Source organism: Cupressus sempervirens, chromosome 5, assembly GCF_028749045.1.
Source record: "Cupressus sempervirens isolate cs-2001-9-10 chromosome 5, ASM2874904v1, whole genome shotgun sequence".
In the NCBI taxonomy this organism is placed as follows: domain Eukaryota; kingdom Viridiplantae; phylum Streptophyta; class Pinopsida; order Cupressales; family Cupressaceae; genus Cupressus; species Cupressus sempervirens.
In genome coordinates, this window is record NC_143122.1 from 132,730,246 (window position 1) to 132,753,125 (window position 22,880).

Sequence of the window (22,880 nt, forward strand, 5' to 3'; positions counted from 1 at the left end):
CTTGGAACTCTGAATAGTACCAATCAACACCATTGACCGATCAAGCATCATTTTAAAAAGTCTCCTATTTACTTGCACGTAAATGTGAAAGATTTAAGACTAGTAGCATTTCGAACATAGAACCACCATAATAACATGACTTTGCAACTGTTGCACTATAAGGTGAACCCTATACATTTTAATATTATTTATTATATTTTAATGTTAAATTAAAATCCTTTTACAAACTTAGAAATTTACTTGATTAATTTGAAATTTTTAAAAATATATGTTTTAAAACAATAACTTAGCTTATTTGCACGATTTATTATATTTGAGATTTATTTCTAATGAAATTCATTAAAAAAATTCAAAATTCAAAAGAATTAAATATAAATAAATTATTCGTAAATAAAAAACTCTGATGATTCACTAATTTTCTTAGAAGTGCTTTAATAAATATTGGCGTTTTCAAAACCCAACGGCACAACAGTAGCTCCGCCTTTTTGTCTGAAAAATCTCCCCTTCGAAATATAATTTTGAAATGATTCCCACAATTTCCGCCAACATCGCCTCTTATCGAACATAGTAAAGCACATTCTCCAATAGGTGTTCAATTCGGGGGCCATACCAGGGAAAATCCGGCAAAAAGCTGATGAATTTCAAAGTTACGATAAATATCTGCTAATCTTCTGCTTGCTATATGAAGTTCGCGAGAAAAAAAATCGTGCTTTAACGTCGATGGTATTGCCATTAGCAGTCAACAACCTTTCTGTACTTGTATATACTCATCGGATATTCAAATACACAATACTGTGTCATAGTAAGTGGGTATATACACAGTCGTGTATATCCTCCTCTTATTTTTCCTATTTTGTTTCTGATACACGAAGTAGTACACGGTACAACTTATTCCCAAATTCTTTTTATTTTTTCTAGTTTGGTAGAATGTATAGATAACAATGGAGTACATATTCAGCACAACGCCACGGCAAAAAACAGATGCAGATAATATGAGAGTTTTGTGAGCCGAGATAAATGGTTGTGGGTTTTGCTTTGGGTTGAAAGTATAGCAGATGGAGAACATTTCTTCAAAGAAAGAAGTAGACCCCAAAGAGGACACGCAGTGTGTTACCCATTTAAAATATGAGGGTCATTCTGAGAGTTACAACAGGACTGGTTTTAGGGTTGTGATTGGGGTGGTGGTTCCATTGTTTGTGATAGGGTTTGTTGTGGGCGCGTTTATTCTGGTGGCAGTTCATAATGGTATACTGTTGTTTGTTCTGATGGGTTTGTTTGGAGCTGTTGTGGGGATTTTGATGTGGAATGCTTGTAGAGGAAGTAGTGCAGGAGTTGCATTTTTATCGGGTTATTCCGATTCAGAGCTGGAGAAAGCGAGGGATGGTCAGTTTGTGAAGGTCACTGGGGTAAGTATAAGCATTTTTAATTAATACCATGCACACATTGCAATTTGATCTCGGTATGCTACTGAAATGATCTATTTTGTTTAAAGAAAAGTCAATATGGACATTTGATTCAGAGAATCTAAACAGAACACTGCTAAAAATTATTATTATTATTATTAGTATTTGGTGGGGGTGTGGGGGTCGACGAGCTTTTCTGTATAAAGATACTACCCATTTTCATTTTAACTGGCGATACTTAGGCTTCAAATGGTTGTCCACGCTACATGAAACTTCCACTACACTAATTCACCCATGAAATTTTTTTTCTGTCGAGAATCTGTCATTTCGTAAACACGCTTCCTCAATTTGTGAACATTTTTGAGCAGTCAAACCTCTGGCCCCAATTTTCAGTTGCTACCGAGTGTTACAAAGTTAATATTTGCTGCCCTGCATTTGGAGATCAAGACTCTTTTTTACTGTCAAATGGGATGAGCACAGGGCTTTCATAGTTGAGTGTCGAGACATGTTAAATGCTCATATGGACAAATGCTGGATGTTTAGTTGGGTAAACAACCGCAGATAATTCTTGGCGTGGTCTACCCAAATGGATAAAGCCGGGTTCAAGCCCCGGGTATAATTTTCAATCAAAACGTAGCTGCAGAGAACTCTCTAGATAATGGAATAATAGTGGTAGCCTCCTCACATGAACATATGTTTATTGAGATAATCCAATTCAAAGCTGCTATAGATGAATTCTGCTGTTGTGGTTATACAGTAGCTGTCACAGGCCACCAGTTGCAGAGGAATCGCCTCACACTTTCAAACAGTGAAGTCCCAGTGATCGCATCTCTGCTCAAATGGCAGGATGGTTTTAGAGAACAATATGATAGACTTCTCCTGGAATAGGACATTTTGAAACGCGTCTTTTTTGTCCCTGTTGGATCCTCCTCTTTGCTGAACACCTACCAAACTCTTGGCAAAAGGTCACATATCCATTCGGGACGTGTACCTGGCTGTCATCATTCATGGCAGGTGACATTGATTTACCTGCTTTATAAATATGAATCCCCTCTCTTCCATTATTAACTTCGTTTTCGATAGAATTAGAATATATATCTATTTCTATTTTTTGTAAGCATATCATTGATGTGAATGGTTGTATTCTTTCTCTTATTTACTCACGCGCTAACATTTGGACCTGAAGCAGCTGGCCAGATCAGAACGATAATCATCTTATCAGCATAATGACAGTGAAATCTATCATTCATTGTGTTTGGCTATAGTTTTCTTAGTAGTATTTTATGTATACTGCTTACTATGAGTCTACTAATACTAGTATTTGTGTGGTACTACCTGAGCATTCAGCATACACAGTAATGCTATTAATGCTAAGTTGCTGGTCCTGGCCATTGGTAAAGGTTCGGGGTTTGGGTATGCTGATATGTTAATTATTCCCTTGGTATGGATATAACCAGATATATATAATTAAAAAACAATATGGTATGTAGAACCAAAATTACATTTGATACTTGACGCTAAAAGTATACACTATACAGATACGTTTAATATTTGATACTTTTGTTCTTTATGGAGGTTCAGACCTGAGAGCAGGGCTGCCCAGCAGAGGCATGAAGCCTGCGAACAACCTAGCCCCAGCAAGGGCCATCACGGAGAATTTTTCCTACCTGATAGGGAGCATGAGCCTATAGGCTGAAACCTCTTCGACCTAGAGCCAAGGACTGAGGGGTATCTATTCTGCAAAAATCACCTAGGGGACGATCCCGGCCACATCCTTTAGGATGTTGGAGCTTTGCATTCAGCAAGACTTGATCCCAGGTGGGCTCATTTGGAACCATTCTACTTCACCAGTAGACCAAGGGCCCATTAACCATATTTGATACTTCTATACTTGTTAGTGATTAAAGTAATTGATAGTTCTTTTTAATATGATAAATGCATAGGCATTACAAAATGTGAAAACAGTAAAGACAATAAAAAAATCTGCATCTTGCTCTCCAACAAAGCATTCAAATCCAAATTATTACCTTATTCAATTTCATTTGAATCAAAAGCAACCAAGTGCCACCTTCACTAGCTACCTCATGTGTAGATGCCTCATCATCATTTTAAGTGAATAAGCTCTAAAGCGGATGCTTTCAAGTTGGCACACTTAGATGTTGCATCCCGATGCATCTTTGCACCTTGCTTGTGGTCAATTATCTTATGTAATAAAAGGGACAAGTTGGAATTGATATAGACCAAATCTTTTAATTTTTTTTCTCAACAAACTGATTGTTCTCAACTGAATGGATAAAATAGTATATACTTTGATTCCACTTATCCAAAGAACTTGCAATCTATTGATAGTAGAGTGAAGTCAGTACAACTTAAATTTGTGAAGGAGTGATAGGAAGGAAAATGCTTACTTGTGATAGAATTTTGATTGTAAGAGGTTGGAAGAACATATAAACTTGTCAATGGGGTACCGCCATTTATGGCATCCTCTTTAACAACTTCATTGCCTCTGTATCGTGCTGTTTTTCTCGAGCAAAGAAACTATTTTCATTTGGTAATTGCTGGGCCCCAATGCAAATTCAAAAAGATGCAAGAGTGTGATCATCTTGTTTTGGTGGTCAACATTGATTTTTTTCACCCTTTAAAAATGTATTTCTAGGATAATATTCCTTTTTTTGCTATTGTGGCCCTTATTTTTCTACTATGGAGTCTATGATATCACAACATATGTAATGTCCCCATCTTTTTAGCAACTCAGTGGAGTTCTTAGCCTTTACGTTCTCCAAAGGCTAAGTGGAGAAATAAATTGATTAAATTAATTTCTTATAAAGTTATTAAATAAATAAAAATAAAAATATGACTTTATATTTAATTAATTTAATTTTCTAAAAGCACAATTAATTATTGTATTGCAAGGAAGAAGCTTCTAGAGAGTGCATTAATTATTGGAAAGGGGGAAGCCTCTAATAATTTAATTTTCTAGAAGCTTCTAGAGAGTGCATTAATTATTGGAAAGGGGAAGCTTCTAGTGATTTTCACAATTAATTATTGTATTGCAAGGGAGAATCTTCTAGAGAGTGCATTAATTATTGGAAAGGGGGAAGCTTTTAGAGAATGCAGTTAGTTAATATTTTATTTCCTTCTAGAAGAGTGAAGGAAAAGAATAAATAGGGGTGAGAGCCTCATGTTTAGTATCCGATTATTGTGAATTGCATTTGATAAGAACTTGGATGTGTGAGTTATAGATCTGTTCTTGGCATTAGAGGATGTCTATCCTCTCTTGTGACATTTTAGACATCATTCCCTTGGAGTTTGGCCTTTGGAATTCATTGGTATCAACTCATTAATAGGCAGCTTGGACGCGTTTCCAACTATAGGTAGATTGGGTGTAATTAGGTGACCATTATAGTGGTATCAAAGCTATAAGTCCTGCCATCCTGTGGAGGTCTTAAGCATTTATGCTTGAGCATGCGACAAGGGCTTTATAATTTCCACAATACCAGAGCAAGACAAAGTAGGAGTTTAGACTTGCAGAGCGAACAATCTAGTTCATCCATGCAGGGGGACATACAATCCAGTCATACAGACATAGAGGAGATATTCTTTGAACAAGACAGCAGTATGGGTGACCGAGATGACAGGAATATAGGATTAGGTGGAGGCAGAAATACCGGTCCAGATTAAGAGAATGTAATGTTTAGACGGTTACTGGATACATTAGAGGAGGGGCAATGTATGCAATAGGAGCATAATAGGTGAATGGATATGATGTTGTAGCTTATGGCTAGACAGATGGGCATCAATATTAATCCAGGTGATGCCAACAATGGAAAAAATAACAATGGGGGAAATGACAGCAATAGGGGCAATGATAATAGAGGCCGAGGCGACAATAATGGTTCTGAGAATAACATTATTAGTAATAATGGACATGGCAACAATTGGAACGAGACACGTATAGAGCCATGCAACTATGATGTTGGTGATGTGGGTGTTTCAGCGGAGTTAGTAGATGTGGCTTTACGCTCTAGTATTATTGATTCACAATTTGGTGTTGAGTCATGTGTGTAGAGTTAGAAGTCCACATATGAGACTTTGTCAGGGGATGGTGATGTAGCAATAGTGGGATTATGAGAATGTGAGGCTACGGTCATATCAGTAGCCACTTTTGTGTTAGTTGAACCATCCAACGAGGAGTTTAGCAGTATGCATGCAATTGTTGATTTGTGTTCTAATGATGGCGCACATGTTGATGATTATGAGTTTTCATCAACTACAGATCCAATTCAGTTTTTTGTTGGGGCAGTTAGTGTTGTTCCTATGTCCACATATTTCTACACCTATTGTTGATACAGTTGGCATGAGTGCATATGGTTCGCCTGTAGCTACATCTTTTTCAATGCATGTTGGTGATGATCAAGATTTCAGTCCAATATATATTATGTGGGCGGATACAAGGAAGAAGAGGTTTCATAGATCTTCTACGGAGTTGCCTTCTGGTGACATTCTGACTTCTACAACATTAGCACAAGTTTTGGTTGCTAGGCTGTAGGACATGTGGTTGGTCTCGATGATGTTGGTTTGCAGTTGGTTTAATGTCCATAGGGATGTCACATACTACTTCATTTGGGATCTAGGTGGAGGTTGGAGTTCATTGTGTTGCTGGATTGCTTGAGGACAAGCAATTTTAAGGAGGGCGGACTGTAATGTCCCCATCTTTTAGCAACTCAGTAGAGTTCTTAGTCTTTACATTCTCCAAAGGCTAATTGGAGAAATAAGGAGAAATTGATTAAATTAATTTCTTATAAAGTCATTAAATAAATTAAAATTAAAAGATGACTTTATATTTAATTAATTTAATTTCTAGAAGCACAATTAATTATTGTATTGCAAGGGAGAAGCCTCTAGAGAGTGCATTAATTATTGGAAAGGGGAAGCTTCTAGTAATTTAAGCACAATTGATTATTGTATTGCAAGGGAGAATCTTCTAGAGAGTGCATTAATTATTGGAAATGGGGACGCTTCTAGAGAATGTAGTTCATTAATATTTTATTTCCTTCTAGAAGGGTGAAGGAAAATAATAAATAGGGGTGAGAGCCTCATTGTTTAGTATCTGATTATTTTGAATTGCATTTGATAAGAACTTGGATGTGTGAGTTACAGATCTGTTCTTGGCATTAGAGGATCATCCTCTCTTGTGACATTTTAGTCGTCATTCCCTTGGGGTTTGGCCTTTGGAATTCATTTCTATCAACTCGTTAACGATAGCTTGGACGCATTTCCAGCTACAGGTAGATTGGGTGTAATTAAGTGACCATTGCAACATATTATTCTTGGAGATGACTGATCTATATTAACATCCTTGATCATACTCATAATGTGCTCAATAAAACTAAAGTTTTGGTTCACACGAGTCCATCAATTATCATCCAAGATTAACAATTTGATTGTTTATGCCCTTTGTAAAGTTTACTATCTCGACATGCTCCTTTGGTCATAACTAACAATGACACTGATATGCCTCTTGCTGCTTTAAAATGCTTGTGTGATGTGTATGGATCTCATCAACCTAATGCAATGTAAATAAATAAGTTAATAACTATGTTGCCTACATTTCTAGGATGGAGGAACGTGTTTCCTTGTCATTGATTTTTCAAGCACCTTTTTCGGATGACTATATAAATTATAGAAAAAAATAAAATGGAAATTTCGATAATTTATATACAAATTGTCAGAAGGTGAAGTCATCACGGGGCACAACGGTAGTATGTTATTCTAGTAGTGATGGATAGTCATCATGAATCGCATCTAGTACGCCAATAGGCATCTTGCTAGAGGCACAAGTTTTTGAGACTTACTATAAATAGAAAGTTTTGCAAGGAAACTTACTATAAACAATAATTTTTGAATGTGTTAAAATATGTTTGTGTAAGTCATACCTACTATATTTAGTAAGTTGTCTTTAACCAAGACTTTACATCTTGGCTGTGATATGCTACTCAAAGAAATGTTTTCTTTACATTTTTAAGGGATTGTTGTAATTGTGTAAATTAATCAGAAATAATATAAAAAAAGACATTTGCTCGTGGCATTTTTCCTTGTATAATTTTACCATATCTTTTTATGTAAATCTATGTGGTTATGTGTCAATCTTTGTAATTTTTTTGCACTAATAATTTTATAACATAAACATGCACAACACATGAAGATATACAATGTAGAGCCTCAACATATAACATTTGTGTTAATAACTTAAAAGTCAAACCAGTTATATAAACTCAATCATGCTATGAGACAACCAAGGGACATCCCAATGGTGTTCTTCAGATGCCTCCATTTTTGGGATAGGTTGAATAGGCTTGGGGATGCGTCCCTTGTTAACCTTGGTTAATAACAAATTGAAGTTAAAAAATTTCATAAATTAAATTCAAAATTTCTTAACACTTAAGTGGAGCTCTTGTAGATGCCTTGTGATACATAATATTTTTTTCATGAACATTTTAATCTTCTCTCCCTTAATGTATACTTCTTTCGCCTACACTATCTAGGTTTATGCAGCGTTACACCGATGCGGGGGACGTTGGGACAAGTTTCGAGTGCGGAATAAAAAAAGGTCTCAATTTGGGGATGGTGGGGGTGCGGCGACAGGGTGTGAAAAGGGGGGAAGGTTGCATAGTATACATATTTGAGTGAAAATGTTAATTATGAAATTATACTTAAATATAACGTACCAAATATAGTTGAATATAGAAAATTGATAAGCGATTCGCGAACCATAAGTTCAAACTTGAAACTTCACAACCATTACCAATGACCATTGAACTTGGTAAAATTATAATATTAGAACTTTTGAACATAATAATGATAATGATAAATGAAAATATAAACTGTACATAGTACGATATACCATGTAATACAACCATTGACTATCAAATTATCAAATGACAAAGATGAAAGATTCAAAATTTGTTGTTCAAATATGAATAAAAAAAGTTCCCATGCTTAAAAAACAAATAAAAACAAAAGCAATTTAAAAAAAACAAAAATACTTTTAATGCAACACGTCAAGTGTTCTCCTCGTCCCACTAGGGTGCTCCCATTGGTGCTGCTGCAGTGTGACAATGTTATGGCTGTAGTAGGGGTACTCAGGGTGTGTGAAGTACCTGCACCAAGGACGTATGTGCACCTGGTGGGTGAGGTTTTTGACCCGGGTGCATACTGGGCTTTTCCATCTTCAAGTTGAGCGAGGGGACATACAAGGTGTCAAATAAATTTGTTTGTACCTTTCCTCAACCAAAGCACTTGTCATATTGCAATTTTTTGCATTTTCTCTTACTACAGGGACACAAATATCAACAATCACCATCTTCAAGGATTCATTGAGGATGTTCGAAACGAAATTTACATCTTTGATTTGCCCTTCACAATCAACCACTTTCAAAACCATTAGCCCTTTAGAGGACATTGTAATGACATTTATTAAAGATTGTTTCTTGCAGTTGTTTCATTCACTAGAAATGGTGTACACCCTTGTTTCAACTTAGCCACCTTCAAGACCATTAGCCCTTTAAAGGACATTGCAATGACATTTATTAAAGATTGGTTTTTCAAATCTTTTCATTCATTAGAAATGGTTTACACTTTTTTTTCAACTCATGTATTCCTAAATAGTCTCTGTGATGCTACCACATATTTTCAGTTTGCTAATAAGGTGATACACAACTTCTCATATCCCAACTTGTGTAACTAGAGGGTATTTGATTGTTTTCCATCATCATTTCCTATTGATATTGTGATCTCATTAGGTTGAAAGGAAGACCACTGACATAAATGCTATGTGTAATGCATTCATCTATATTGTTCCTTGCTTTGGAAATACGTTATTCAATGGGCTTTTTTGTTGAAAAAAAGAGAGGAATCCTCTTCTTGGATAAATGTGTTCTCCGAGAAAGAATGTGGGTTGTTGGAGAAGCTCATATAGGTGGCATCCTTGATCCCTTCTTTGCAAAAAGATGGGATTTTAATTTTCCTTACCCATAGTATTGTTAATGTGAGTTTTGTTCCACTACAACATTCAAAATCGAATATGTAATATCTCAAGATGAAACACCAAGTCTCCAACTCTCTCTTGAATAAGGGTGCTCGCATGCTAAATATATTTGGATTTTGTGATCAAATGAGACAACCTCAAGGTTCCTTCTTAATCATTTACTCTCACTCAGTTTTATGATGTGATATGTGTTAGTTTTCCGAGGATCTGCTGCAAATGTATTAAGCACTGCCATTGTATTTAGTATGTGTGTTCCAAATGCAACATCTTCTTAGATTTATATTGAGAATAGGCAATGAATAGACGTGTCCCTTCATGGGACATGTCTATTCGTTAATCAAATAATTAATATAATAATATATTTAATCATTTATATATATATTATATTAATTTCTCTCATATATTTATATCTCAATTATATCTCATATAATTATATATATGTTTATCTGACAGAAGCTATCAAACATCAACGCTCCTTCTTGATTAGGGAGGATAAACACAAGACAGATTTTACACCATTGTAGTATTGGGAATGACAAGTTTTAAGGATATCTCATTTGATAGCTCAAAAGTTTTCCACCATATGATATCGCATTTGATATCATGAGTATTGGTCTTCCAGAATATCAACACATGATATTCACCAAGTACTCAAATAAGGTTTGATATCACATATGATATCAAGAGTATTGGCTTCCGACAATATCAATGATATTAACCCAAGTACTCAAAAGGTTTTGATATCACATTTGATATGCTTGACCCAACGTACCTCCTTTGCGGGTAATAACTTCTACTTCATCCTCCTCTCCTACTTCCAAGAATGGATGTTTAGAGGATGCAACATTGACCGGTGGGCACATTCACTTTGTTCTTTGTAGATGAAGGTTTGTACAAACTTGTTTTTGATTTGCTCACTAAACAATCAGCGACCTCTTCGATCAGCAACCTCTTCTTTTATGAATCCGGCTAACTGTGCATCTCTCAACCTTTTTCCATCTTTACTTCCCTTGCACAATGCTATTCCTTTACCAGTAGGGCCCATAAAATGAGCTTTGACTTGAGAATATGAGCTGTTGAATGGTTTACTATGACATACATTCCATCTCTAAATGTATGACCCACCTTCGGAAACTTGTGATGATCTTGTGGTGTGTCTCCATAATGGAGATGCCACAATATTGAAGTTATCACTTCGTTCTTGCACTATTGCTGAGCTTTGACTATCAGTAGTGGCCATTCTTGCACAATAGAAACTATGAATCTAATAAGAAAATAGAAAAAATTAACTTAGAATTGTTTAAAAAGACTAAAAACATTACATAGAAGCGCAAATATGCAATACAAAAATACTTAAAAAAGATGGCTACACTTATTCCTTCATTTCTTAAAAAAAAAAAAAACGAAAAACCTTGAAAAAATTCTTCTAAACTTGAAAAATTCATGAAGATCTAAAAAAATCACTAAAAAAGTTAATGAAATGGATCGAATGCGTACCTTAGATGCATAATCGTCCTTTGTCGAAGCTCAATAGACACCCTCCGAATGATCCTCTTCAAAACTAATGACCTTGTTTTCAGAATGCCGCAATGGAGAACAAATCAGAAGAGAGGCCAGCTGCAAACAAAATGGGAAGAGTGGGCAATGAATGGCCTCTTTTAGGGCTGTTTAGGGTTGTGAGGCAAATAGGAGCAAAAAATAAAAATAAAAATATAAAGCACATGTTTTATTAAGTCACTTAAGTGATTGGCCGCTCAAAGCATCCGGATGCTCTCTGGATGCTCTCCCAAGCACCCCATGCGCATCCGCAGGAGAAGAAAGTGCTTCTTGACAGCACCCCCCGTGCATCCTCTTGCATCCGCGCACCTGAACACACCAGCATCCGCATTCCCCTCCATCCTAGATGCATCGGTAACTTAGAAATATAGCACTTTGCACGAATGTGTTGTGGGTGTTGCTTACATACTCTTAGTATGTCTTTCCACATCCAAATCCTTGGTCCCCTTGTTCTGAGACTCTATGGAAGTATACCATTTATTGATTTGAGGGTAATATGACATGTAATATTCATAAACTGATGATTAAAATAAACTTATGTATTCTCTAGATGCATTAGATTCTATTTATTTGTGTAATTATGCTCCTTTTTTTGTCGAGTCATTGCTGAGTTTTTGTCAAACTTTTGTTGAGTCTCTTGTTTGAATCAAAATTTTGGATTGCTAGATTTCATGGATATAAGTTTTTGAACAATATTCTCAACATGAGCTGTTGTACTTGACCTAGTAGTGACTATGATGCCAAAGAAAAGCCCCACCTCTTGGAAGTTGTTCAATCATATGATTTTATTTCCATCATAGAAGTGATGCTTGATCATATTTGAATTGTCTAATTGCTTGTGTGTCCATTGAACCTAAATCTGCTTATATTTTCGATAAATTGCTATAAGTTGACTATATATATTTTTAATGTAATCATAGAGTAGACAAACTTGGAAAATAAATAAATTAAGAGGCAACAGAAATGCAGCCAAAGAACTACCCAACAATACATATAAGCATTAAAAAAAACAATATAAAAAATATTCAATTTTTATAAATAAATTAAAAGTTGTGTTTTCTTTGTTGTTGAAAAATGACAATTCTTCAAATGATTGAAAGAATTTTATAGAGCATCTACTTCTGATTGATGAATATCCTTTGTGCAAGCTGGTTCCCTACCTTTTCACTTAGCTAACATCTTTGGCACCAATAAAAAACCATATTAATTTTTTTAATATTTTGTAATAAAGTAAAAAATTGTATTGTTTTTGAAAAAATGTCATTTGTTCAGAAAATTGAAAGAATTCTATTGAGTATCTACCTTTGACTGATAAATATCCTTTGTGCAAGCTGGTTCCCTACCATTTCATTTAGCAAACATGTTTGACACGTTTGCAATCCTTCACATTTATGATTTAAGAATAACAGCAGAAGCATCACAAATGCCAAAAATGGCAATTCGGAATGATGTTGGTTCTTTTTGTTTTGTGTAAATGTGAAATGGATGAATATCAACTATCTATTATCCCTTCTAGAGTTGCCAATCACATTTTAGGGTCATTTTATGTTATTTACATTTACTTTTTAATGTTTTCAGAGAGTTCTAATTTTCAAAATTGCTTGTGCTTGTAAGTGAGTTTGGGAGTGGCTAGGCATGTCCTGGGATGGCTAGGTCATGGCCCTACCGCCTTGGCTTCCTTCTTGGCATGACTTGGCTTTACTACTCTGAGCACCTTGTGGCACATGGGTGAAGTGCTGTGCGCTAGTCCCATCTGCAAAGTAGACTTCACTCCTGAATTGGAACCATTTGGTCCTACAATGGGTCTGAAACTGCAAGAGCTTAGTATTATAGTTCGAAAGCAAGAAACATCCATCAACTCAGCCATTGGTGCAACCTAAATGTAAACACAAACTGCTTATAGATCTATCCATGATCACTGAAGGTGAGGGGATTCAGTTTAATTGTGTCAGTCATAATTTTATAAATTTAGATCTCATGTTCCTAAGCCTTCTGAAACTATGTAACCATAGAAGAATGTTCCCTTGTTCAAAAATCATGGCATGCAAGCCTTATTAAGCATAATTAAATATAAGCGCATTTCATAATATTTCATTTGTCAAATTGTTATCACTTCCTACATTTCAAATCTGCATAACGTCACAGAGTTGAGTGCTTTGGATCCAAAATATAACTATTTAACATATTTCATTTTTAATATTTCACATGCATTCTATATGAATGCAAATACCAAGTTGCTTTTTTGTGTCACAAGCTTTGTTGCATTTTTGATTTTTTTTTTCTATTTCACACTAGTATAAGTCTAACCACTTTAGCTGTTTATCTTCAGGATGAAAGTTTGGCTTTGTAAGACATTGTGCATTGAGTATTTTTTTCTTATATATGAAATATTATAGCCTAGTTTCTTTTGAGTAGCAATCATGAATTAAGAGTCGATTGTTACAAAATGCCATAATGCCAGCTGACTATTGTCTTTAGCCTGGTTCAGGTTGTCAGCTGTGGAAGTATTCCTCTTGAATCATCGTATGAAAAAATTTCTAGATGCATATACACATCAACAGGCCTTCACGAATACAGGGGATGGAAAGTGAATTCTATAAACCCTAAGCATTGGCAGTTTTCTTGGGAACTGACGTATTTAGAGGTCAGTATGCTATTTTACATACAGCTACTATAAGGATGCTAAGCATGTAGGCTATATGGTTTTTTCTTTTCTTTGTATGTAAGCCTAAGCTCAATATGAAAGCACATAGATTGCTCATAAGCATGGATGGAAATCAGAATCCTAGTTTCAGCAGAAGCAACATCACATTCCTGAGTTCCAGAAACAAGTTATCTTACGATAAACTTTCTAGATCTGAGGTGCATACTAGAAGTTCTCTTGCTGTTGGCTTGATTGTTATGCTTCTTTTTGTGTTATTCTATGATGTTATTGAGAACTTTAGTTAATTTTTATAATCTATAACTCATATATAATTAATTAACTTCAATTACTTACCTGCAAAGCATATTAATTTCGAAACATTTTGGATATTGTACAACTTTGATTTTTCTGTTCCACTGAAATTGGATCCACTGTTTTGATAGCCATGTGACCAAACAAGTATGCCAAAGGGATTTACAATGTACTGGATTTCTCAAAGAGCAAATTCCTCTTTCGTCAAGTTTTATGCAGTCTTGCTTCCCCTTGCTTGAACAAATGAATTTCAGTTATATATTCAATGTATTTTTAGAAATTTGATTTGGGTCTGAAACAGTCCTTTCTTGTTTCCATATCTTTGAGGGGAGTCGATTAATGCATTATATCCACTGTCATCAATTGCAAAATTGTTAACTGAATAATAGTTAATTTTTTGTTCTTGTTGGGCTCTGACCATTGGATATTGTCAGCTAGGTAATGAAGGTCAAACTCTGGAATAATCTCAATTTCGATAATGAATTTTGTCAAAGTCTTGTATTATGAAAACCTGCTATTTGTGACTCTTTTTGTACAGTTTCACTTTTGGCAAGGACAGAGGTTGGCCATTATATTAAAATGTCACCATATAGAGATTCCAAACTATTTGTGAGAATATTGATTCATTGAAAGATTCCATGGTTGTTTGGTGGGTTTTGAAGCAGTTCATGATTACAAGTTGGTCATCTATACATATGCAATTCACAGTAATTGAAAGTATGACAGATGCGCAGCTCACAAACTATTACAAAGGCAAACTATTTTGAGTGTAATACAAAGGAAAAATACTGATTTTTTTCTTATGGTTCAATGAAAAACCAAATACATTGATAGGATTCAGAAAATTCAAAATATTGAACATTATAGGAGCTGTGATTCTATTTTAAGCAGACAAAGTTATGTTAACATATGTTTGTGTTATAATTCTCACAATGCTCTATTAGCAAAGATTATTTATGTCTTTTACCTAGTACACCCATCTTTACTTGTGGACTCAAGCATCTTTCTTGCAATTTGTTTTTAAAATTAATAACACCACGTCTGTAACTGCATAATATTTAGTATGGGAATTCGCTAAATTCTATAGGATCCTTTAGTCTCTTCAGATGTCAACTTTAATCTTTCTGATCTGTTTCTGGTGTCCAAATAAGATGAAATTATAGTGGAAGTTGGTCAAAACCTGTATTTATTTTGACTTTTCAGATCATATTGATTGTGGCAGAGATATGTCACAGATTTCTACATATCAGACATGCAGTCGGGCACAAGAGCATTGGTCAAAGCTGGCAATGGTGCAAAAGTTACCCCATATGTTGATGAGACTACCATCATCAATATTGTCCAGAAGAAAACAGAGTTGTCATTTGATCTTATGAATTGGCTGAGTGAAAGAAATCTTTCATGTGATGATCGTTTCATGCGTCTCAGAGAAGGGTGAGAAACCATTTTTCGCAGACACCATAACATAATTTTCTCATTTTTTTCAGTCTAGTTTATTTGCGTTTGGATTATTCTATTTATTTGTTTATCTCCTTGAATGAATCAATAAGCAAAAATTAGCTTGGAAGGATTTCTGAACTACAGGATCTTACTAAATGTGTTTAGTGTTATTTTTCATGGGTAGAATATGCTGAGAAGAATGTCAAAGCACTTGTGCGAATGGCATGCCAATATATGATTAGGAATTACAGATAGTTCATTCAGTTTAAGGATTGTTGATAATTATACATTTAATGGAAGTTGAACTTGAAAAGCGATATTTCTAAAGGCACAGGGCTTGAGAAAAAATATTGAAACAAATAGAAGAAATTGTTTTGATATCACATATTTGATTTTGGAATCAGCTGTGTTTAGCATCTTGATATCTGACGTTTTGGGTCCATCTTCTACATTTATCTTAACAATTGTGGGATCTTCTAGTGGAATGCTGGATATTAATATCACAATAAATTTTGTTATTATAATATCAGATTAACGGGTGTGGTCATTGTCTATGAACAATTTATTTTACTCCTTGTGATCAAGAACTTTTAAAGGTTTTCAATCATGGTTATCCATGTTTCTCAATTATTAACCTCATCTCAGTTGATATGGTATTCGCGTGCCTTTCAATTTCATTTCTGTCTTGAATAATATTTTGTATTGTGATCCTCCTTGGTCAATACTTTTGCCTCATCAAGGCAAATTTCATGTACAGTTATGAGGGAATGTTCTGCTAGTACCGATCCTTCAACCCAGTCATGCCTTAGATACCTGAAATGTTATTTTATCCTGGTGCAGATAGATCTTCCAGTTTCTCCAATGTATGGTCTACCATAAAAGTGTTCAATCATGTATGGTCCACTTTTTTGTGTAGGGTCTAACTGCTTTTTAATTGATCAGAGCTTTTCTGTAAAACATTGATAATGAAGAAGCTTGTTTCAATCCCTTTTTTTAGGATCTTGGATATTGTCTAAACCGCATTTGATCTTTGTTCTTTTTGTTCAATTACATTTTTTTTGTATTAGATATAACCGGGTCAAATTACATATGAACTGTTCTAGTCATGAGACTGTCGCAAAAAAATGTTACATCATATGATCCTCTTCACACAATCTACTACAAAAAAAGGACAGGCATACATATATACATCATATACCTTTCAACATGGCAGCTAACATCTATAGCAGTATATATCAAAAACTAAACAAAAATGTAAAAATATCTGTGCTGTTCCTGTAGTGAATCAGAAAAAACTCTCTGATAAATTCCATCCCAGGTCACTGTCATTGCCTTCACTCTTGACCCAGGCCACCCACCCTGCAGGTCCCTCTATCCACTTGAGTTCATTACCATCCCATGTCTGCTGTGTGTAAGGTTGCTCCCAGCAACTGGAATGGGATCGTTACCAGCAGCAGGTTCAGGTGGTATAGCGGCAATAGGGATTGCTACCTCAGAAATCCTCTCTCTTTGAATTGTAAGCTCTGCCATCAAGTTCTGCAATGCTAACTCAAAGGGTGTCCTTTCTTTTGAGCCCCTACCCCATGTATATTCCTGTGATATCTCACTTCTATAAACTCTTACCATCCCATCCTGCAAAATCTCCTCAAATTTCTTTCTGCCAAGTCTCATAGTTACTGAAACCTGCATAGCAATGTCATAAATTATGAGTCTCTGAGGTACTCAGTATGACTTATAGGTCTGCCACTGAAAATATTGTCATTTCCAAGCTTCCATATAATCCAAAGAATTTCTATTAAAATACAAGACAAAAAACAACTGTGAAATTATTCCCAAGGCCCAGGATATAACCAAAACTAACTCAGAAACAGAAAATTCTCAATGATGGAAAAGCCTAATAACCTCCAGATTTCTTTTGCAAACATATAGTCAAAAAATAAGGGAAACAGAGTCTCAGGGATCTGGCAAATAGTGCAAGGGTTATAGTCTCCACTCAAAAGCTTGAGAGGGAGCCTGCAGCGAACCATTCTCCACAGAAAATGTTTCTTCCTTGGTTCAACCACTCTTTCCCAGATAGTGCTAAGAGTTTTTCTCCACACAACATAGTCATGGTTCAAATCCCAGCAGCTAATAATTTGCTGAAAGCTATCTTCATTGTCCACCAGGAAAGAGTAGAGGGTTTCAGCCTTAATGCAATGGAAAGGAGTTCCATGCATCCATTGGAAGGAAATAAATCTGGCATCATCATAGTTGCATTGCTTACGAAGGGAGAGAGACTTGTGAGCCTCCCTGAGCTCGCAAGTCCTCCACTGAGCTTGTTGAATGCTGGATTTAGCTCTATGTTCCTCCCATTCCACAAGTTGCCAATCATTTATAACATCTTCCAATTTCTTGATCCCTTCTTCTGCCTGGTATCTAGCTCAGCACCCTTGCAGCATGTTAAGGGGTTTGTCCTTGTGTTTAAGGTTGCACCAAAACCTTTCCTCACATATTTTATTGTTATTAGTGACAATTCCATTCTGAGAGATCAAGTATCTCACCCTAATCCATACTCTCCAAATTGCTTTGAATGTCTAAGCTAGCCACTTTCACAGCGACCAGACCAGTAGTGAGGTCACAAAGATGAAGACCCTTCAATGCCGACCCTTCATTTGGAAGAGCTCTACTAATATTGTTTCTGATTAAATTTTTCCATGGTTCATTACCTGGTAGAGCTCTAGATATCCATTTAACTGCAAGTGTTAACACGTTGTATTGTGAGGTCCTTCAGTTACATTTTGGTATTGATGTTCCTTTTAAGAACTAGCTCATAGCCCAGCTTAGAACTAGCTCTCACTATGAGGTGCAAAACGGGTAGATGGCTGGTGGATAAAGAATAGTGGGAAAACACGACATACTTATTCTGCGACATGGAGGTGGTTGAGATGGAGCATCATTTTATCATGGAGTGCCCCGCTTATAACAACATCAGATCTGGTTATGTGGAAATTTTAGAGGAAGACAGCTTAAATTACCTATTTGAGGAAAAACAGGCAGGCAGAACCGCGAACCTGATAATCAAAATCCATCATCGAAGAAAAGATTTAATCAAGAGGTTACAGCTTGTTTAAGTTCTTGGCCTCTTTTCCAGGGCTGTGTGCTAGCTTGTAGGTCCCATAGGCTACTGTGGCCTCGTGGATGTTATGAATTTTTTTCATTCATTTTATCATTTTGAAAAGTTGTTTTCTATATATTTGTTTTGTAACCATTTCACTTGATGGCACCTGCAATGTGGTATTCATCATATTCAATATGATTGTCATCTAGAATTCAATTTCTTAAGGGTCTGGTTATTGGTAGCAAGTGTTTGTAGCATGGGAATCTGCTTGCAGGTATAGGTCAACGTGTGTTTTCACACTGTTGTCATCTTCCTTCATTTTATAAAGATGAGTCAAATGGCAAGTCATTGGGTCTTTAAGGGGAAACCCATTTTCGATTTCCTAAGAGACACATTACATACTTTAAATATACAAATATTGAATGTTAAATTGGGTAAATTGCCACATCTAATTGTGGTGTGGTATACCCCAACAAATGAGGCTATGCACAAACTCTGGATAAATTTGCTTGAAGAGACACCATTGGTTGTGGCATCTGAGTTGAAGAGCACCCTACAAAGTTTACTTGAAAAACTGACATTTCAATTGTGGGGGTTTGTCTGCTTCCGATTTCATGGTGAGTTTATGTGATGACAATACCCGTGCACAATTTTATCACCCTAAGATCTTTATCACCAACCCACATTTTATGCCCTATACCTTATGTTTGTGACATTGTCCATGCATGTGCCTTCAAAGCTAAAGCATGTTGATTGCAGATAGACATCTACCAGTTCAGTGGTGACTTTTTCTGTGAATGATATGAACGATGATCTCAGTAGCTTCAGCAATTGGTAGCTTAGTGACCAGAGAATCAGATGTTTACTCAATCCCACTAGATTTGGAATTTTTCAGGTGTATTGAAGGTCAATCTGATCTGGGTATTTTAGTATCATGAAAAATTTAGAATTTCATCTCTATACTAACCTGCATCCTAGCTGATTAGCTCTCCATTGCCTAATGATTCAAACTTTGCATAGGTTTATGTTGTATAATAAATTGTTGTGTAAACACGCATATACACCTTTTCTTTGAACATGGCTTTCCAAATCTGTTCCAGTAGTCCAGCTTTTTGGGGTTTTCAATCCCTTCCAGTACAAATCCAGATTTTTAACTTTGGTAACCATGGTTTCCACATTAAAGCTGATAACAATTTATTGTTATTTCACCTTTTGATCTTTATCATAACAAATCAATAGATGTAGACAAGTCTTTGATCTATGATATGGTGTTCACCACCAGTAGTTTGTGCTCTTTTGCGAGAAAGGAAGCCAGATAATGTGAGGAAGAACCAATAAATAGTCAAATGCTATGGTCACAAATTAATTCATTGGGTTTTTCCTACTGCAAGGAAACAATCATTATTTGATGTATGATGTGATGTTCCCCACCAATGGTTTTTGCTCTTTTGCAAGAAAAGAAGCTAGATGATGTGTGGAAGGACCAATGGTCAAATGCTATGGTCACAAATGAATTCAGTGGGTTTTTTCTGCTGGGAGGAAATGATCGTTATTTCTGTTGAATGCTTTTTAAAAGTAATTATTTGTTGAGTTATGTGTCTGGCTTATAATAACTGTGGTATATGACATTGTTTCTTTGACAGATATATCAAGGAAGGAAGTACAATCAGTGTAATGGGTGTAATTCGGCATATTGATAATGTTATTACAATTGTTCCACCAACAGAGCCGATTTCCACAGGATGCCAGTGGTTGAAATTTTTTCTACCTGCAAGCATCGAAGGAATTGTTTTGAGATGTGAAGATGCTTTAATTCAGAATGCTGAACCTGTGTAGCATGTAGCAAACTTGCATGATTTTTCCTGTACAGATGAAAGTTTTGACCAGTGAAAAAACCTTGCGTGGTTTTCATTTTTCACTACCATGAGGGATACGTCTTTGGTTTTTTAAAATAAATGTGAAAGAGCATCTTATGCTTCTTAGGTTCTGTTATGGAAGGATTGAACATTGGGTAACTTCCAAAACCGGTTGGTAATTTGGTTATCTTAGAAAAAGGTAATCTTAAAAAGCCATGATGAAGCATTCTTTCAATGTTGTAATTTTACTGGTGTGCGATCATTTATCACAAGAATTAAATTTGTAAGAAAGAGGCATATTGTTTTCTCTGTAGCAAAGAATTTATAATACATTTTTGCCCAATAGACATACAAATATATACACCTTAATATCCTAGTAAAATTTGAAAATTTCTGAACTATGTTTTTGGTTTTTAATTGTAAGTAATAAATTTGGGGGCCATGGTTTCGTTATGGCATATGTCCCGTTAAATACACGTATAAACTTGCATCTGGGTTTGCCCATCGGCGCGTTCCATACTCAAAGTTGGTGGTTGTAGTTCTGCCTAATAGAAAGATTAAGAAGTGTGCATTTAAATATGTAGGATTTCGTCGAGGGATTTGACCATGAATTGAAGCTGTGAAAACCCCAATTATTTACTTTCACAAATTCGTTTGCGTTATTGTCATGTAATGACCATTTTCCATGTTTGATTGAGATTCCACAAATTTGTGATGAAAACTTATGTGTTAAAGCACACTTAAAAAACTACACAGGAGATTCCAAACTTTACAACAAACACGATGGCCAGACCTTAGAGGGTAGAATATAAAACCAAGACCACCTATCTGAAACAAATCGTCAAAAACAAAATGAAATCTGAAAGAGATGTAGATCCAAATAGAAAAACGCTTACGTTCTCATAAACTAAGTAGCAACGACAGTGTTAACTAAAAATAGTCCCCAATCGAAGCTTCCTCATTTGGGTGCTTTGGTCCTTCATTCTTCTATCATTTTATAAGTAAACGTAATGGACAACCTCTTTGCAATTTTTAATGGGAAAATTTTAATCCCATGTGCAGAGGATTGTATAAATGATTTCTTTCTAACCAATCCATCATGAAATAAAGTTTTAGATTGTAGCATGATATTTGGCATACACGGTATGCTCTTAAGCCCTGTTTGGTTGCTGGAATATAAATTAAGCATTGGCATTCGGAATGCTAGCTTTGGGATTCTGGAACTTGGAATCTAGATTATGATTAGGGAATCCAATTTGGGACTGTTTGGTTGATCAAGAATTCATTGTGAGAATACAAATTTCCTCTGTTTGGTTGCACATTGGGGAATTGGAATACTAGCCAAAATAACATGCAAAATATTATCATCCAGTGTAGCATTATCCTCATGCAAAAAAATTCAATACTTATTTGGTTTGTTGAAGTCCAAACATTTTTAACAAGTATAAAATTAAGTCATGTTGAAAGTAAACATTATCATAACAGATGAAGACGAGATTGTACTAATGGATACTAAAACTTTTATGACTCTTGCTCTATAAAAAAAATCGTTGATTATAATTCACATAATTACTGACATGAAATATGTATATTGTTCAAGTCTTGTTGAATGAATCCAAATCACAAGAATTGATGAAATAAGAGTCAAAAACATCCCATTAAATATATATATATATATTTGTAGAGATCTAATAAAAAATTTGATCATCACAACATTCAAACTCACAGGTGCAAAGTCTAAATTTTTATATTAAATTTTTACGAAATCTTACCTGGAAACACTTTTACGTCAAAAAAAAATTCAATAGAGTAGATTGTTTTTGTTCTACATACAATTCATTTAATTGAGAAACAATGTATGTGAAAAAGTTATTTTACTATACTTTTTTGCAGTAACTACTGAGGCGGATTAGGTGGAAAAAGCTTGATAAATTACTCAACAGTGGCAAATATATGAGCAAGTAATAGCAGAAAATTTCTCCCCCATTTAAAAAAATTAAATTTCAAAAATTAGTGTGAAAAAAAGTGCCCCCAAATGGGCATCCGGAAGTCAAACCCGATCAAATTTTATTTTAGTTGAAATCCTCATTTTCAAAAAATGGGATTTAAAATGAGAATTAAAACAGGAATTCCAAATAACAAGTATTTGAAGGAATTTGGAATCCTTGTTTTGAGGGTCAAATGGGGATACCGGATTCCACTTTTTTCCAATTCCAATTCCGATTGTGCGGACCCAAACAATGGATTATATTTTTTTTAGAATTCCGAATGCCAATTCCATTCTAATTCTAGCTACCAAAAGGACCCTTAACATTTAACGAATGAAACTTAAGAAATTGATATTTCTTCTTGCTTTCAATCCAGCTTCATGTATTGATTTTTGACAGGATGATCTTCATTCATTCAATTATCTTACTCTAAAAGCTTTATTGTAGCCAACTAATATTCTTACTCTAAAAGCTTTATTGTAGCCAACTAATATTTTCTAAGTTTTTCAATTAACGTTGACCCCTTCCATCTTTTT

The 22,880-nt window shown here is 35.2% G+C and overlaps 1 protein-coding gene across 2 annotated transcripts; it reads left to right on the forward strand.

Annotated features, from left to right (window-relative positions):
* Positions 1-524: 524 nt before the first annotated feature.
* On the forward strand, positions 525-20,647 carry LOC149554850 (protein SHOU4-like). 2 transcript variants are annotated; one of them, XM_089828864.1, is made up of 4 exons: positions 525-1,406; positions 13,496-13,651; positions 15,186-15,397; positions 20,144-20,647. In XM_089828864.1, the coding sequence occupies exons 1-4, from the start codon at positions 1,056-1,058 to the stop codon at positions 20,334-20,336; spliced, it is 912 nt and encodes a 303-aa protein (XP_089684990.1). In that variant the 5' UTR covers positions 525-1,055; the 3' UTR covers positions 20,337-20,647. The 2 variants fall into 2 exon arrangements, with proteins under 2 accessions (XP_089684990.1, XP_089684991.1); XM_089828865.1 differs by lacking the exon at positions 13,496-13,651 and having other exon boundaries at positions 741-1,406.
* Positions 20,648-22,880: the final 2,233 nt, after the last annotated feature.